This window comes from Typopeltis vanoorti, chromosome 14 (assembly GCF_054136105.1).
Source record: "Typopeltis vanoorti isolate ZY-2024b chromosome 14, IOZ_Tvanoo_1.0, whole genome shotgun sequence".
NCBI lineage: Eukaryota > Metazoa > Arthropoda > Arachnida > Uropygi > Thelyphonidae > Typopeltis > Typopeltis vanoorti.
In genome coordinates, this window is record NC_143562.1 from 67,747,339 (window position 1) to 67,767,598 (window position 20,260).

The window sequence follows — 20,260 nt, forward strand, 5'->3', positions numbered from 1 at the left end:
TGGTTATAAAAACCACATTTTGTTTTGTTGATTTAACTCTTTTAACTTTCTGGTAAAGTAGTCACGAGAAGCACTAACCATGCTGGGATGATTGGTTTCTAAATGGCGTTTCAACTTACTTGTAGCATGCACTCTGGTGCCGAAACTGTCATACACAGTACATACCGGCCTCTCTTCACCATTGACTTCTCTCGACGTAAAACCAAACCACTATTTGACGGTGTGCCCTCTTTATTTTCTCTCTCACAACGCTTATTAGTGTTTAGTAAAAACCGATCCATTTTTAAAAATACATACGGGAAGAAATACTTCAAAAACTTCACTTGACTAAATCACAACAATATTCAGTTGATACAATCTCCGAAAACTAATTCAACACTAAAACCGCGCGAAACCGACAGCTATTTATAAACGAACACGTTCGAGAAACTACTAAAACAATCGAGAAACTTAATTATTGTAGGGCGCCATCTAGTAACCATTTGTAGAAGCTTCTGCATACAGTTATTACCAAGTGAGTAACTGGTTTGCACCAGGTCCGCTAGATGTCGCGTCCTATCACACTGAATTGAAAATGGAAATAAAATTATGAAAATTTTGTAATTGCGGAGCACACTTTGGGAACCACTGAGCTAAATTATACTTGGTTAGGATATGAATATTGTGCAACAAAATTTCAAGAGCATCATGGGAATAAACATTAATTTTTCCCATGATGAAATCATGGAAAAAATATTTTGCAGTGGTTTTCGCAGTGGGTCTGAAGAAAACAACTTTTTTTTGCAGTGGTTTTCTTCAGAAGGGTTCTGAGATGGAAGATTATTTATTTTTGTCTTAGTGTCAGATCTCAGTCAGCGTTTTGGAGGCCTGAAACGACTTGTAAAATATTATGTTTTTTTCTTTAGAGTAAGAGAATTGAATCACCATTCTTATCCCATCCTCAGAACTAAATGTGTGTGAGAGATTTTACAACCCTTCTTTGGCGGGTTTCATAGAAAAATACGAAATATATTAATATCGTTATTTTTTGTGTCGTTTCAAAAAATCCCGTTTGCAGTTTTATATTTCTTGACAAGCTACTTCCCGGAACTCTTTTCCCGAAAAAATTAAATTTTTATTGCGTTAAAAGTAGAATGAAATAAGTCATACATGAGTTTTTCAAATTAATAATAGTTACGTTTTGGTTGATCTTTCACAAATGTAAATTTTCATGGCTCCCTTTAAACATTCAGAATGCAAAATAGCGTAACAGATTGTTATCTGTTGCGCTGTTTAGGTTCTCTTGCTTAATAGTTTCTAGTATGAATTTCTTTCTGTTTCACATATTTATGCCAAGAACCTATGGAAAACTGGTATGCAATATTTCTGTTAAAGACCCTTTTGCATTATGGAAAACGGTCCAAGTTCAGGCCTCTTTTTTGGCACAAAAACTTCTGAAGATTGGTTAAGGTATTCTTTTGGTACAAAGGCCTCTCATGCTCTTCATTTTCCTATTTACAATTTCATAGAATGGGAATATGAGTGGATAAATTTTTGGTCTTCAGATTTCTACTAAAACCACAATTATTCAGGACTTTATTCTTCCGTCTATGCATGCGGAAGAAATTTCCACAAATCTATTTCCACAAATCCCATTCACAGTCTAATGACACCTTTTTTTAAAAATATTTCTGCAATTCATAACAAACAAAACATTATGAAACTATTTAAATACTTATATGCAAATTAAGAGCCTCGCAAGGCATTGCTTCTGACAAATTACACTTGCCCATGTCAGTGCAGTTAAAACTCATCTTGTTTGGCATATGCAAAAAAGAATTCGCCTGTTCTAATACTAAGACAAGTAGCTAGATAAACAGATACATGCATAGGTTGAGATGAAAACTAAATCAGTTAAAGTTAAATGTATATATATTCGAATGTAAGTCTTTTGAGCTCGAAAGGTTGATGTCTCTTTGTGTTCGTGACTGTATTACGAACATAAGTTGAATTTTAATAAATCAACATAAATGCACTTGCTCGAGACGTCTGATCTGCTTTATCGTGCTTTGGCTGAGTTATCTACAATGCAGAAACACTCATCGAACCCTACTGTGATTGTAGCAGCTACATTAATCAATGAATCATTGAATTTATTATTCTTAATTCTTACTGGCAACAACCTTCTACTAAATATTTTCTATAAACTTAGATACAAGTGCTTGAAATTATTCCAATCATATATTTAGGTTTAAAAATTGTGTGCTATGACTTTCTTTCTGTAAATTGTAAGACTCCTCTGCGAATGTTTCTTTATTCTTGTTTATCTTTCCTCATCCTTCAACAAATTCACTAGACTGTACATCAGTGAGTAATTAAAACGGTAGTTCACGTTTCTCATAATTACGGTCGCTATCTGTAAAGTTTGTTACTTAGTTGTAAAGCTACAACATCTAATTATTCGTTCGTAATAAAAATGAATGAATGAGGTTGAAGACAAGTTAAGCAAACATGTTAATATGAAAGTAGGAAGAATGAATTCAGGCGAAAGAGAATTTTTCAGTTTGTTATTACAGATCACAGCGTGATAATTAATTGTAAGATAGCTTTTACATTTCTCTTAGCAAAGTCGGATATCCACACGTGTTTCAAATCTCAAAAATGCTTGTTATTCCCTAGACATTTAGGTTAAGGATTAAAAGAAAAATTTTGTTTAGGTAACGAAATTTATTAGTTTGATATATCTTTGAGTTCTCCTCATATACGTTGAGAAAAACCCTTTACCAAGTCACTTTGAGCGTAAGTTCATTTTTATTAATTTTAATTTAATAGTTCTAATTAAGCGATGCTTATATTTCTATTTATTCATATTCAGTAGACTACATTACGTTTAAAAACGAGCCTTATAAGTTGGTTTATCATGGATTGAAGTTATCGCAAGTGAAATGATGCTACAAAGCGCATTTCAGAGAAAGGAAGTTAGAATGCACATATTTTTAAATCTAACTGTATGATTACAATAATTTCAAATAGCTGTTTCTAGTTTATTTTGAACGATGTAGAGGCAACTGAGGCTACGAGTCGGTTAACTTACATTAATTCTCAGTCGATGTTATTCTTCTTTATTAATTTGTCGCAAGTGAAGATAGCAAGTTTTGTTTTCGGGAGTTCTGGCTCTTGCATCTCTTAAAACATAAAAAACCGCTTAGAATTCATGTAATTAGCAATTATATTCACTCAGGACATTAAATATCAACGTAATCAGAAAAAAAAACCCTTCTAATTTGCTGAGGAATTTCCGTGATACTTCAGTTGAGGCAAATTAAATCGACCCCTTTAAAACGAGATTCACTTGGAGGGAAACAACTGTGCAAACAGAAAGGGATATTTTTTATTCTAATTTAATTAAATTTATTTTATTTATTTATGCATTCTTTTATTTTTCTTTGTTTATTTTTTCTGCCTGTGTAGCCCTTCGGAAATCGTGCCTGCATCCATAGCGCTAGAACGCTCGAAGAAAGCTCTTCTAAGTTCGATTCTAGTCGTCAACTAAAGGAACGTTTTTAAATCCTTTCATCGACCGGTTTCCGAGATAGTCGGTCTCGGACATGGGAAAGCAGATTTTTCCCCATCCAAAATTGAAAATATTTCGTATCATTTTGTTGTGGACACAACTAGCATACACTTCCTCACAAGAAAGTACTTTACAGAGAAAAAAAAATTGAGGATTAGTTTAAATTGAAAATATGCCAAATTTTCCAAATTAAGTAATACCGTAAAATGTTGAGTAATACAAGTACAATCATGTAATACAAATAACGTACTGTGGTAGACACGCCTAATTTAGATTTTACTGCATATGGTATATTACACCCCCAAATATATCAATTGTTCCTACATTTTAAAATATAAGTTGATATAAAAATCATTTTTATATTTATTTTTAATTTGTAAACCCTTCATTATTCCTTGATATGTGTCCTCAAAGGCTGGGTGTGCAGGATGCTATGAGTGTGTGTGTTTCCCCTCAACTCACTGGTTGGTGAGATACCAATGATATATTGCTAGGGAATTATTATAGAAGATGGTTATCCGTTGCCTTCATTGTCCAGTAGTATTTAATGTCTGAATATACCTGTTTACGGAACCGGTTTGCCTATTTTGTGTGACGAAAAACCCTCCACCTCCATATGAGACAGTTTAGCTCACCTTTGACTATTAACCACTGATAAAGGTCTTTGCGTCGTAGACTGCATTCGAACATAGGTCTTACCAACTAAAGGGCTCCGAGAGTACTAAATTAAATTTAAATCATTACTAGCTCCTCATCAACAATTTTATTTTATGTTTTTCTTTTGAGCATTACTAACTGCATCTGTATGCATAGATCCTCCTTTGGATAAAACCATTATTCTCTCACTTTCTTTAAGTGACCATGCACTCTTGATCAACTCTATTCCCACCTTCTTTCATTCTAATAATGTTAAATTTCTTTCTTAATTTTAAAGATAATTGTTCCAGTGATACCTTCCGTTCACTTACAATTTGATCAACTGTTTTATTTGCAATTCAGCTCTTGGATCTGTAATTGAAACTTGGTTTAAACACTGCCATCTATTCTGCTGTTTAATACTTGAGCTATTTTTTCTTATTCTTTTCTATCTCCGAGAATTACTCTCTTATCAATTCCTATTTCATGTAAATTTATCCAGCTGACCCATCATACCAACCTTGCTTATTCTATTATCTACTTTTAATTTGCCTATAAACTGAGCCTAATTTTATTTGCTCTGTAGGTTTCCATTGAACATTCGACTGATGTACTCCACGTTCTCTCAAATTTCAGACTTCTAGTCGTTTTATTTATTACAACGGTTATTCAGTTTGCTTAATGAATTCCAGACGACGTTGGATGTATTTAGTGATATAAATCCGTCTGTATAAAGATGAGGCGAGTAAAATGAATATTTGCATTTTAATGATGGTTGATGTCAATTTCCTTCATAATGTGATTCATGAGGAACTGTCAACAATGGCTTAAAATATAATTTAACACGTTCATTGACAATCACGCGACATCGCGTCCGGCCGATCACGCGTTATCGCGTGAACATCGCTAACTAAATAAAAAAAAAGAAAAAAAATTGGCCACCACACGAAATTCCAATTTTCAGCTTGGCAATGAAAGTGTTAATATGATCATCTGCAAGTATATGCGAATGCAAGATCAGAGTTGAAGAGGTTTTTAGATAAAGTTAATGAATTCATATGCTTGAGTGTTTTTGATAAGTAATTTAAGCTCAGAAAGCATGTTAATAAGGAACTATTAAAACTCAGCATACTGTAGGATTAATTAAAAGGAAAATTACTTGTAGGGGAAGGAAGTAACGATACTTATACAATCTCTGGTTAGACAAATATTGGATCACTGCTCCCAGCTTTACTCTCCAAGATTTCTAGTGGACGTCAAGAAAATTTGAGGGTATTCAGAGAAGATTGTAAGAAGAAACTGCATCATGATAATTATGTACAGCGGTTGGTTAGTAGTAATTTGAGGAATTTATCCACATGGAGACGAATAATATATATAAGACGTCTATTAATCAGTTCGGACCATATATACGATAGATATTAGTCATTTTTTTTTTTTTTGTATTTATCTGAACGAGGATTATACTAGGGGACAACAAATATATAGTCAAGAAGGCAGAGCAAATCTAAAAAGTTCTTTTTCTGAAAATATTGAAACAAAATCTGAAAATATTCTCAGATTATAATAATGTAATCTGAGATTCATTCAATTTCTCGAAAATAACATCAGGCAATAGTGTCAGGAGAAAGAAGCATAGTTTAGAAGTATTTTGGTCGTTTTTGTTTCGACAAACAACAATTATGTCCCCTTTCTGTCACATTTTAATAGATCAACTTAATTTTACTAATGATTTTAATGTTAATGGTATAAGTGTTGAATTCAGGTAAGATTGACGTTATAAGGTAACCTTCTGGGGTTTATCCATGGTTCCTTGAATTAAATAGCAGTGGGGAAGGCTTTAACCCGGCTAAGCGACAGCTGCTATGACATCGGATTATGGCATATAGTCATTTTTACGGATGCAACCCAACACAGATACAATTTCTGTTGCAAAGTCCCAAATAAGTCCCAAAGTCCCTTGTTTCTGTACCCTGTGGACACCTAGGTGTCCCAAAATTCACGAAAGAAGTAATTTTGATAGAAAACACAAGTTTTTAATTAAAAATTGTAATTTCTTATTGATTCATAAAGTATACAGTATAGGGTTATGTATGGAATAGCATATCGGGTAAATGGCCTCCACGGCTTTGCTGGCACATACGCACCCTTTTGTCGAAATTTTCCATGACCGTTTTGCATAAATGTGGTTGAATATCGTTGATACAGCGCTCAATTTCCTCCTTCAAGGCGTGGGTGGTCGTGGGCTTGTTGGCATAAACCTTAGACTTCAAAAAACCCCAAAGAAAAAAGTCCAACGGCGTTAAGTCACATGATCTGGGCGGCCAATTCTGATCACCAAAACGGGAAATTACACGACCAGGAAATGACTCATGTAGTAATTGAATTGTTTCTCGGGCTGTATGGCATGTGGCACCGTCTTGTTGAAACCACATGTCGTCCACATCCATATCTTGCAATTTTGGCACAAAAAACTGGATTATTATGTCGAGAATACGAGCACCATTAACTGTTATTGCCTTACCAGCCGCATTTTCGAAGAAGAATGGACCGATGATGCCTCCAGCCCAAAATCCGCACCAAACAGTGACACGTTGTGGATGCATTTGTTTCTCAACAATCACTCGTGGATTTTCTGAACCCCAAATGCGACAATTTTGTCGATTAACGAAGCCATCAAGATGAAAATGAGCCTCATCGCTGAAGATGATTTTGTTCGAAAAATAAGCATCCACTTGTTGTTGTTCCATAATCCATTCAACGAACTCTCTTCGCTGTGTGTGTGTGGTCAGCACTATTCAGTTCTTGAGTCAATTGAACTTTGTAAGCATAAAGATGCAAATCTTTCGTGAGAATACGCTGTAGAGAGCTTCTCGAAATGCCGAATTCATGACCACGGTGCCGAATTGATGTTCATGGACTCTCAGCAACACTCTCACGAACTGCTTCGATGTTTTCTGTTGAAGGACAGCCAGAGTGTATAAGATTACTCATTGATCCAGTTTCCTTGAATTTTTTAATTAATCTTTTCACAGTTTATGAAGTTAAATCACTATTCCGACCATATTTTGTACGAAAATGGCGAACTGTAGCTGCCAAACCTTCATTATTTTTAAAATATTGCTCAACAATGAAAATGCGTTGTTCTTTCGTGTAGCGCTCCATTTTTAATAACCCTGAACTGTCAGCTGTCACGCTGTCTTTTTTTTTTTCTCGTTGGCAACACTTTACTGCACAAATGGCGCTAAATTTAAATCTTGCGTGAATTTTGGGACACCCTATATATGGGGGGAGTTCTAAAGACACAAGAAGATTAGGATTGGATTAGGATTCCTTTTTGAGTCGCTGGTGGGTCAAAATCCATGATTTATGAATTCAGGAAGGCTGGAGTTTTTCAAAGATTATACAGATGATAGAGACAAGATTACTTCACATAGGATCATATGGAATGCACAAGTATCGTATCCACATAAGAAATTGTGAACTTAATGAAGTATCTTAGTAGGATTAAAAATCGACTGTACGTTGTAAACTGCACATCGCTGATAGGAAGAGCAAGAGTGGTTTTAAGCAGAATATTGAATAGATTTCTCAATTTAAGAATGTTAATATTTATTATGCATGATTCAAAGCACATCAAAGATCGGAATTCTAGTATGGGGACGAATCTATCGCACTACACCGAAATCCCTAGTTTTATTTCAAAGTAATTCAGATCTCAACTAGCAGCAAAATGAGAATATGCTGCGATGTAAAATAAATACACTGTACTACGCATATTACCTTTTAGATATATATTGGTTTATTGACTAATATTATTCATGAACTCTATGCCACTGCATAAATATTAAATAAAACTTGTTCTTTAGTAGACATCAAGATATAAACTACATAGTCTATAAATGAAATAAAGAAGCAATACATAAACATTATAACTGATTGCGTCCAAAATATTTAATACGATATATTTTAAAATAAGAAATGAAGCTAACAGAAAAACAAATACAAGAATCTAATCAAAGAATATTTATCTCTATTTTTTTTACAGAAATGAGGAACGTCTGTTCAAGAATTGTGTGTGCGCGTGTGTGTGTGTGTGTGGTATATGCATACATACATGTTTTAACGAAAATTACTTATTTGACTATATAGCCAAGTGATGAAATAAAAATTAACTAATTTACTCCAAAAATCACTACTACTTTAAAACACTTCATCGGGTGTATAATATATATAATACAAAAAAAAGAGATACATAAAAACATTACTTGGATACATCACCAAAGTTGTAAATTAATAAATTCGCGGACCAGATGCGTTGTTCTCTTATTCGAGGGCGTGGTCTCGCGACTGCCATAGCTGAACAGCAGAGGAGTAACAATCAAAAAGATTGTAGCTGAGGTTATATATATAATGTAGTAACAGTTGCTTCTTTTTTTTCAGTAATTCTGCAAGTACTCCAAGGAATGGCTGTCCTGTACAATGATGATAAATTGTATTCGTTCAGGATTGGTGCGGAGGCAGTGGTAGCTATTTATAAGCCTGAAACTATGGAGGTAAGTGTAAGCAGTTTTCTCTTTTAGCAAAAGGAAAGCAAATCAAGTCACCGCTGTGCGGCGCTCTGGATTGTGCTTACAGTTTTCAGCTTTCCTTTTAACGCTATTTAAAGTGATTTTTTAAATCCAATTTTACGTTCCTAATAACAGTATAGCTCTACTCTACATCTAAAGGAACTAAAGAACTCAAGTCCAACTGTAAGTACTGTGATCTTTTCAGCTAAAAGAATATTTCTATTTTAATATCGGTCAATTGCACTACATGTAGATGTGTGTGCAGCACGAAACCAAGATGGCGTCTACAACACCGAGCGTAGATAGACAGCTACGAGTCATGTTAACTGTTAAAGGACAGTTGATTGCTCAGGTGTGCCGTAACTGTAAGTAGGAGATTGCGGACAAGAAAAAGAATCTTCAGTGCGATGTCTACTGCCAGCTGATGCTCCCTAACTGCGCAAAGATTGACGAATCAGCGATAAAACTCCTGTCTGATCTCAGATAGCTATTCTTTTGTTCCCTTGTGCTTCCTTCTGTTAAACAGCTTCTAAGCCTGGAAAAGTGTCATTACCTCCTCTCACTTACGGGAACAAGGTAGAACAGGACTGTCCAAAGCACTAGCCGCATGCGGTCAGCGGCACGATCCTTGCTTCGACCATAACAATTTGAAGTATCCAGATGTGTACCGTCTTTGGTAGGGCTGTAATTCCCTATATTATGGAAAAACAGAAAAATCAATCGCGCTTCGTATCGAAGAACATATTAGCGATATCAACTATGGTGGAACCCAAGGCCATTGCCTAACGGGGGGGGGGCTGTGAGTTTTGATTTTCACGAGCGAAAAATATAAAATACCAATTTGAATCGAATGGGTATTAGATATTTTAATTCTATCACTCATCGTTAATCTCGATGTTGGTAATTTTATTTGGCGTTTTTACCTCACTATATACCCACGTGTTTTCAAATATTGGATGTGTTAAAGAAGCTTTCTTATTCACAAATGTGCATGTATATGATTAGCATTTTTTTTTAATTTTTGAAAGCTTTACTGAATGAATTTGACATCCACAGATTTCAATGATGGTATGTATTCTTTAGGCTGTTCTGAGCAGTAATACCATTTTGGACAAATCGTTTTTTTACACACTCTTACATCCATGGCTAGGAACGGGACTGCTAACCAGGTAAGTTTTTCTTTACTTAAAGTTTTAAATTAAAAAAAAAAATAATAATAAAGTTTCAAGTAAACAGCATGAAAATGAAAAAAATAAAGATTTTTATTTGAATTAAAATAAATATAAACTAATTATAAGTTTCATTGATGTCTTTTTATTCAGGTGTTATAAAAGGATTTTTTTCCAAAAAAGATCTCATCAGATTTAGTTGAACTTTGACTCAAAGCTTACAAATTTCCACAGAGCGCTGATAAAATCTTTTTTTTTTCTTTTCTTTTTGCGCCATTGCTTTGAAACCAGCTGAAAAAATAATTAGTATTTCTGCTTATGTCAATTAAAGTTTACATCGTATTATTGATTACCTTACACACTATAAAATCGATGCTGCAAGTTCTACTCAATTTGTATATCTGTGTTCTAAATGTAAGCAAAAGAATAACTTTGGTGTTTCAGGTTTTGAAGTAATAATAAGTAATAGTTTATAAAATGTTACTTTAAAGCAACATTTTATAAACTATTACTTATTATTATAATTTATTATATTATAAATATAAACTAAAATATATCATGTTATATTTTGAAGAATGAGAAAGTGAAAATAGTAAGAATATTACCTTAATGTGATAAAAATGAATAGAGAAAGAAGGGCTATGATGGCAAATGATTCGATGCGTAGGCTATGTAGAAGGAATGGATGAGTTTTAGGATGTGTGGAGTGAGTTTGAGGGAAGATGGGATGCCTATAAGCAGGACGGCCTACGCTTTAATGCCTTTGGTATCAGAAGTCTTGAAGAACTAATAACTGGTATGAGACCTAACACAGAGAATCAGAATATGTGTGTAAGAGCAACAATGGTATATAACGGTGTTAATGACAGGAATGGGCTTTGTCAAGGAAATGTTGACGAGGAAAGAACGATTTCGACTTTGTGTTCGTCCGGTTCGGACTTATCAAATGTGTGTAAAGATGTCTACATGTATAAGGCACTAGAAAAGAATAAAGAGATCTGCAAGTTGTCCAACTGTGTCATGCCGACTGCAGACAAGGCAAGGGCATCAGAAACAAAGGGGTCTTGTATCTGTGGGCATACTATACTAACAGTATTTCATGTTGAAGTGAGTTTGAAGCCATCGATCTGAGATGGAATCGAACAACATCATTTACATAGTGGGATGTTGTTACTACAGACCTGGTAGATCCGTTGCTAGCGATGAAGAAATGCATCATCAAACGCGACAATAATAATAATAATGGGAGACTTTAATTGTCCAAATATTGATTACATAGTAGTAAAATCTCAGGAGAAGAATGAAAATGAAACTCACTCCACACATCCAAATTACTGAGCTGCTGCGAGACAACGTCCTCAAGCTGCCTGTGACAGAAGGGATTCGAGGTCAAAGAAAGTTAGATTTGATTATAGTGTCAGAGGATGTTTCAGTTAAAGACGTAACTATTCTGCCTCCAGTTAGTGACAGTGATCATGCGGTGTTCACTTGGGAAGTGACTATGTTTATCAAGGTTCCATTCAGTAGAGGTTACATGCTTCACTACAAAGCAGGAAATTATGACCAGCTGAGGAGTATACCAAGTTCAGTACAATGGTATCGGTTGCTGGATGGAAAGAATATTGATAGTGCTCAGGAAGCATTTAAACAATACTTAAATGATGCGATATCAGAATGTGTCCCGAGAATTCGAAGAATAAATAGTGTAGGAGTCAAATTAATGTGCAATCTTATTAAGCAAGAGATTCGTAAAAAAAGGATCATGTGTAAGGAATACCGCGTGCATAAGGATGATGTCCATTATGAAAACTATAAGCAGTGGGCTAGAAGAGTCATCACAACTGTTGTATGGAAAGCTAAATCTGAGGATGAAAAGACATTGGGTGTGAAGCTAAAGACAACACACAAGAATTCTATCGATATGCTGTAAGTAAAAGAAAGAATGAAGATGAAAGAATAACTCTTCTGAATGCAGACGGTGGGATGGTGACAGCGGCAGAAGAAGTTATTCAGCTAATGATGCTCATTTTGATAAAAGCTGTCAACCCTGGTTTGCGCAACATTGAGCTCACTCCTACCTGTACACTGGATGAAGAAATTCAGGTATATGAGGAGGATGTGTTAGAGCTGTTGCACAAAATGAATAAGAATTCAGCAGTAGGGACCGATGAGATATGAGCACGAGTGCTAAGATAGTGTTCAGCTGAACTGACTATTTTTTTACTAGACTATATAATTTGATGAGTCTCAGAACAGGGAAGATTCCCCAGGAATGGAAATAATGTATGGTAATCCTATTGCACAAAGGTCGTGCAAAGACAGAGGTATCCAACTATTGACCAATTAGTACCTTAGCACTGGTGGTGAAGATTTTGGAAAAATTGGTAAGGGCTAGCATTCAGAAATGGGCTGACAGCAAATGTCTTCTTTGCAATTAACAGCATGTGCTTACTACGGGAAGGGCATGGTTTAGCAACTTGCTCACATTTTATAACAATGTTACCATTGAACTAGACAAGGGGAATGGATACACCATGATACTTTATGATTTTGCTAAGGCTTCTGACAGAGTGGAAGACTGTTGCGTAAATTGAAGATTATGGGATTAGTTAAGAGCTGACCGACAGATATTAAAAAGTGGTATATGGGGGGGGGTAATCTACAAGATTCTAAGTAACCAGTGGTATAAAACAAGGATCAATGCTTAGTCCATTGTTATTCTTCCCCAATGTCATTTATGCACAGAAATGATATTGGGAAGGATTTGACATGCAACATACAGTTGCTGATGATGCAAAGATAATAATCAGGAATGCTGCTGATATATGCAGTATTGTATTTCCAGATTGATTTGAATAGGCTGGAATTGTAGGCATAGGGAAATGGATGTCAGTAAATGTAAAGTCATTCACTTTGGCGTGATTAGATATCCAATGTTGTATTATATTGGTGGGATTAGGCTAGAAGAAACTGATGAGGCTAGGGATCTCGGAGTGTTAGTAGATAGGAAGTTGAAGTTCAGGGGCCATGTGGCAAAGATTGCAAATACAACTCAAAAGATAACTGCAGTGCTGAAATGAACTTTCACGTGTAAATTAATTACATGCGATTAAATAAATTTAATTACCAATATTAGGACTTAAATTTCCTTCTACATATTACTGATATCATCAGTTTTCACAGATTAATGTTCACTGCGCATTTTACCCCCCCCCCCTTCAAATATTAACGAATTTATCCTGTAGTAAATAACAGAGCCAACCGACTTAAGATTTGTATCTCGAACAGAATTCACCCAAATTTTGAATGCCAAAAGAGAGAGTCGGCAAAGAAATGTTCACATGTTTTCTCCAAATTGGATAAACTGGACATGCTCTACTTAGTTCTTTCTGCTTTTGCCAAATTTTGCAGCTTCTTTACCATTCAAATGAATATGAACTTGCCACAACGATATCTCTATGGCATCGTGCTTTTAACGTGTAATTCTTTTATGATAAACAACATCCGCTATATACCTACTATTCTGTAGTTTTGTGGTTTTAACTGCGGCCTTACTGCTGATGAAAGTCACTTTAGTTTTGATTGGGAAACTGTATGAGAAAAAATTAGAACCTTGCTGTCACTAGGCCGTCATTCATTTATTTTCATCCAAAATACAATTATCATTTAAATGATATTCAAGTACCCAGAAATGTAATCAGGGAAATCAAACATAGAAAAGTATCATCATTTTTTTCAGTACTGTAGGTAGTATTGAAATTTATAAGTAATTTATAGAAGCCACTAAAACATCTATTAAAAATATAAAAATAAATTTATGACTGGAACCACGCTTTATTTTAATTAACCATGTTAATTACAAACAATGGAGTGTTTCCACCACTTCTGTTTTTCTTAACGTTCATATAAAGTTTTTTTCAATGGGAACATTAGTTTTTTTTAATTTAAATGCATTTAGAGGTGGGAGATATTTTAAAATTCTATAAAGATTAGTAATATTCAGTAGTCTCGTAAGCATTATAAAACTGTAGTAAAAATGAGACTGTCATTTTTTAATGACGTCATGCAGTTTCTGAAAGGCTCAACTTGTTCTTTATCCGAAGAATCACCACAGCTTTTATATTATTTTTTTTTTAATTAGCAATGCCGGGCACGTCAGTAATGGCTGTAGCTCTAATTATTCTGTTTTGTATTCGTATCAAAGAAAGCAGATTGTTGTAGTAATCTCCACTCCAACAGGTGATACAATATTGCAGTGAGGAATTTACCCCAAAACAGGTATAAACATCTTAAGCATGCTGCGTTTACAAAATTTTTAACATCATATATATTCTATATATATATATATATATTCAACTTATTTGTGTTAGAAGTGCCGGCCTGGCTGGCCCAGTGGTTAGCATATCCGAGTAGTTCGAACCCGCTCTGGGTATGGATGTTTGTAATTGTGAAAATAATAGTGGTGGTGGTCGGAGATAGATGGCGTTGGTGTAGATGCGGTTCGTTGGTGGATTGAGTGGTGGAGACAGTTGTAGTGTAGGTACCCTCCCTCGATGAGTATTCGGACTCACTGGAGGTGTCAAGTAATAATAATAATAATAATAATTCGTTAAAAATGATATATGAGAGTTGCATTTCAGATTGGCGTCGATAGGGAGGCCAAAATACATGACTGATATTGTTTCTTTGACTAAGGTATAGTTGCAATTTTAGATATCACTATGTTCCGCTTCATGCCCTTTTATAATTATACTAAGGGGGTCTCTGTCCCCCCTGACGCCTACGGTTCCCAACCCCTCCGAGTTCTGGACTGTAGGCCGGTTCTCCTTGAATTCTGATGACTCGAATTTTGAAGACTCGACACTCAGGGTAGCCCCTGAGTTTCAAAACGTTTCAAATAACCTGACAAAAAACGTGACACAAAAACGTTACATAAAAAGGCTTATCATTTTATATTTATAGGATAGATTGTAATCTAGCTTATCTGTTAACGAGAAGTATTTATATTTCGTTTTATTAGTATAAATTTTAAGGCTACTATTGCTAAACCACTTATTTAGTTTCAACATATCACGGTTAATCCGATTTTCTAAATCCTCAAGGGTCGTTTCAGTGTATATTAATGCCGTGTTGTTAGCGAATGATATCATTTTTCCAAAAAAAGGTTGTATTCATAAAGATCATTGACGTATATTAGAAATAAGATGGGTCTTAGCACCGAACCCTGCAGGACTCCGTAGTTTATGATTTTTGTTATGCTAGCTGAAGGTGCCTTAGCTGTTAGATTGTTTTTTATTATTCAAGTACGATTTGAACTAATCATTAGTAACTCCTTCAAAGCCTTATCAAGACATTTTCAGAAGTAGTAAGCTATGATGCGTTGTAATCTCTTTATATTTCATGATACACACAGTCGAATGCCGAAACATTCCACTGTGTGCATCATACAATATAACGAGTTACATGTAAGCAGATTTTATAGCAACTAGGAAATAAATTCTAATAGATGAGTGAGCAACTTTTTACCAGTCTCGGCTGTTCAGTCGATAGCACATCTTCGTTTTGCGAATAAAGGAAAGTAAGTTAAAATAAGGAGAGAAAAGGCTTCACGTCGCCGATACAAAGAAATAGATCTTTGTTTTGTTAAGAACTTGGATTGGCACAAATAAGGACCATTTTTATCTCCATGGAAAGGTTTTGTATTCGTGTTTATTATTAATAATAATATAAAAATGACATTTCTTTTCTGAAATTTATTTATTTCATATGCGTTGGCAAACAAACGAAAATAATATGCAATCTAAATAGTGATCAATAGGCATTGAATTTACTCATTTTAAGCCTATTGATTTGGATCTGTATTAACTCTGATCGTATGCAGTAATTTAGAAAGCCTGGAATGTTCCACTGCAAGATCGCGTGCAGCATCTCCTTCCCTTTGCTTCACTAAGGTGTTTAAATCCTAATCGCGTCACCTGCCATTATCCTTTATAGCTAAATTGTTGAGTCATAGTTCATTGCGCGTCATGCCATTTATAATTCTAATTTGCGCTTCGAGTTGAAGGATTCTGTTCCGCCCTTCATCAGTCCCTGTAGTAAAGGAGTAAGCAACGGTTAGTTGCATTAGCTCTTTAACTTTCTCTTCTAATTAAAGGAGGCATCGTAACGCTCATATCCACATTACTTGAGATTTATTGCTTTCATTGCAGAATTAGCTGCTTAGTCAGAGGAAGAGCGAAGAGATAGAAGCCACAAATTTTATTAATTAAATTCTCTAATACAAAAAAGAAAGATGGAAAATAGTGTATTTGGAGTAATTTAATTGTTTTTCCGATTGAATATTTGTAGTATTAATGGACTCTGTTAATATTGCATTTTTTCCATATTTTTCGTTGAAATATTTGTTGGTCTCTCCTCTTCTTCTTCTAAAGAATTTTAAAACTACTAGAAAATTAGAATCTTCAGTTTGAAAACTAAGAAAAAAATCCAGTAATAGTAATAAACACAATAGCACTGAGAGTTGAAAAGTCATATTTTAGTCATTATTAGACACTTCCAAGAAGTCCTTGGGCCTCATCGCAAGAGGGCACTCTACTCCACTATACTACAACTCCCTGTCTCCTCTACTTAATCCAGCTGCTACACACTGTACCATCTACCGGCCATTACCACTAATATTATTTGGTGTATTTGGTCTTTGATGCTAATAAATTACTACTCTTACAGTACTGGCGATAAGTGGAGAACAAGAAGGAAGCTGTTGACTCCATCGTTTCACTTCAAGATTCTTGAGGATTTTCTTCAAGTATTCAATGAGCAGTCCATGATATTCGCGAAGAAGTTAAAAGAAGTAACCGACAAGAAATATGTCGATGTTGTGCCTTTTGTTACTATGTGTACTCTGGATGTAATATGTGGTAAGATTTTTTTCCTCCAGTATATTATTCAGAGATGTTTTATTAAGTTTTGAGCGAATCTTCATTTATTTCATGCATATTATTTAAGTTATTTGTGTATGTAACTGTTGACTAGCAGAGTTGTGTCTATATTTCAGCGAAAGGAAAAAGCAAGTTATTTTACAATAATTGGATACGTTGAATATTTGTTAGTAAAACTATCTTCTTCTCGGGATTTTTTCGAATCTTTAAGATCCGTGATCTGCAAATGTATCCTTAGTTTTCGTAAAGTTAATTTAGTAGGATAAGGTTTGATGACTATTGGGATATTTTTTCTCTCCATTGCATGAGTTCGTATGGACAGTTTTAAAGGTGGAAAGCCTACCAGAGCACTACCGTATGAGCATATCTAGCTAATTCACCTTCAGCTGGAAAGTCCTCATAATTGTTCCTCACGTGCTAGAAGTTATTCGAACACGTCTTTCCAACTGAAGAACTTCATCATTACGTAGGCATGTTAGTAGCGTAACCACTTAATATTAATCACTTAGTATAATGTAATCAGCTAATATAGTGTAATCATTTAATATTGATCACTTAGTATAATGTAATCGGTTAATCACTTAATAGTGATCACTTAGTCACTCAATATAGTGTAATCACTTAATATTGATCACTTAATATAGTAATCACTTAATATTGATTACTTAGTATAATGTAATCACTTAATATAGTGTAATCACTTAATATTGATCACTTAATATAATTTAATCACTTAATATAGTGTAATCACTTAATATTGATCACTTAGTATAATGTAATCACTTAATATAGTGTAATCACTTAATATTGATCACTTAGTATAATGTAATCACTTAATATTGATCACTTAGTATAATGTAATCACTTAATATAGTGTAATCACTTAATATTGATCACTTAGTATAATGTAATCACTTAATATAGTGTACTCACTTAATATTGATCACTTAGTATAATGAAATCACTTAATATAGTAATCACTTAATATTGATCACTTAGTATAATGTAATCACTTAATATAGTGTAATCACTTAATATTGATCACTTAATATAATTTAATCACTTAATATAGTGTAATCACTTAATATTGATCACTTAGTATAATGTAATCACTTAATATAGTGTAATCACTTAATATTGATCACTTAGTATAATGTAATCACTTAATATTGATCACTTAGTATAATGTAATCACTTAATATAGTGTAATCACTTAATATTGATCACTTAGTATAATGTAATCACTTAATATAGTGTAATCACTTAATATTGATCACTTAGTATAATGTAATCACCTAATTTTGATCATTTACTATAGTGTAATCACTTAATATTGATCATTTAGTATAGTGTAATCACTTAATATTCCATACCAGTTTCAATTTTAACATAACTGTATGTGCTGAATACAAAAATCATATTAGGGTTGTTCTTAAGAACATTCACAGTGTTCTAATCAAAATGTCTTTAGCTGGGTAGAAGTGAACAGTGTTAATGTTGAGTTAATCCACTGTCAGCACTCTCCAGGGTATACTTTAAAATATCGTTTTAAAAGGATTACTTAAAGATTACATCACTACATCACAGATGTGCCACGTGCTGCTGTCACTAAGATAATTTCATTGGCATGGCAGGATCGTACTACAACGAAGAATGAGTGAGCATAGACAGTGATATCGCTACGATACTAAGCATCACGCCTGAGTTTGCACTGTGATCTGCTTTCTCTCTTAACGGGTTTTATGCGTTTAAATTGAATTTTGATATATGTAGCTGAATTGTTGCTGCATAGAAGAGAGACTGCATGATTTCGTTTGTTGAAGTTTGTGTGCGTGTGTGCTTCTGTGTGTTTTTTTTGTGGATAACAAACAAGAATTCATTCCTCTGAAAAAGAAAGAATATGAGTAGTATTCTAGATGTCAAATGAGGAATCAGGCGACTATTTAGGTTGTTCACATATCTTGCAGAAGATGTACGTATTATTTAAAGAGGGTGGTTAAAGAATACATGTCCGTCAATGCCATTTGTTTCTAATAATACAGAGGAACCAAAAGAGATAATGAAAGAGACAGCTAATTCTCGAATCCTGACATTAGTTTTGAGATATGTTGGAAGTTTCTAAACAACCTGAGACATGCTATGAACTAATACAACTCCGTTGATGGACCAGAAAGTTCCCCACCATGTTCTCTTAAACCAGGTTCATATTTTCAGCTTCCACTTATGTGATCTGTTCATTTAATAATCAAATCCGAGGGGAACGATGGATATGAATCGTACCAAAACACAAATTAAAATTTTAGAATTCAGATTGCTTGCTTAGAATTTCTTGAAAGGTGCACAAGAGTTCAATATCCCTTAATGGAGACTTTAGGGGAAACACAATCCTTAATTGTATATAAATATTTATTTATTTCGATCTCATATGCTGTCCAATATGAAGGAATCGTACAAGAATATGGTCTTCCATCTTAAATACCCTTACGTCAAATGAATACAAGAGGGGCATTTGAGATCCCTTAGAGCTACAAGCTGGACGCCTTTTACGTAAGCCACACGATAACATGAAATACAATTAAGATAAAAAATCAGCTAACGCCTTTTACTTCCTTATAGGAGTAGGCAAGGCCGATTATACCCCTATCTAACTTTTGGAGACTGAATAAGCAGTTAAATTTCCATCAGTAGCCAATCAGAAATCGCTGGCCCATGACCATCACTAATTATAAGCGCCAACCGATGAAGAAATTGTCAACAAATGCTGAAAACTCGTCGTATTTTCTGATAAAGGTGGCAAAAATATCATGGAAAACCCTAGTTTCGGGAGAAAACGCCGGCTTTCCCGTGCCAGAAATGGACTTACTCCAGAACCGATCGATGCTTAGAAAAAGTTCCTCCAGTCGGTGACTAGACTTGATTTTTTGTTTATCTTCAGGAGACCAAGCGCAGAGGATGCAATACGCCGATACCACTGAGTTACACAGACAATTATGATAACATCGCGTAAATGATTATCTGGTTAATTTTAAGCTCATATTCGATCTATTTCAATCAATTGCTTAGTGTATTTATATAATTAACACAAAATAAACAAGGATTTATGCATCATTTTAGTATTATGATTTCTCTCTGTCATCATTCTACTATTATGATTTTCCCTTTAAATTCCTGATTATATATGTCAATAACACAGAGATGATTAATGAACCAAGCAAAAATTCATATATTTTCTTATTTTAATTTTTTTTTTTTTAGAAACCGCAATGGGAGTAAACGTGGGAGCCCAGAGAAATAGCAATTCGGAATATGTGAAAGCAGTTTACGAGTGAGTGTCATTTTTGTTATAATTGTCAACATAAAGGTAACTTTCTGTGGAGGCACAATTGAACATGT

At 34.4% G+C, this 20,260-nt stretch overlaps 1 protein-coding gene across 1 annotated transcript in view; it reads left to right on the forward strand.

Moving 5' to 3' along the window:
- LOC150099565 (cytochrome P450 4C1-like) overlaps positions 1-20,260 on the forward strand; it is a 38,358-nt gene that overhangs the window by 7,747 nt on the left and 10,351 nt on the right. The window contains exons 2-5 of the mRNA XM_090404495.1: positions 8,633-8,745; positions 9,844-9,929; positions 16,656-16,846; positions 20,123-20,192. Of these exons, the coding sequence (XP_090260621.1) occupies positions 8,633-8,745; positions 9,844-9,929; positions 16,656-16,846; positions 20,123-20,192 (460 nt within the window). The remainder of the gene's footprint in view (positions 1-8,632; positions 8,746-9,843; positions 9,930-16,655; positions 16,847-20,122; positions 20,193-20,260) is intronic.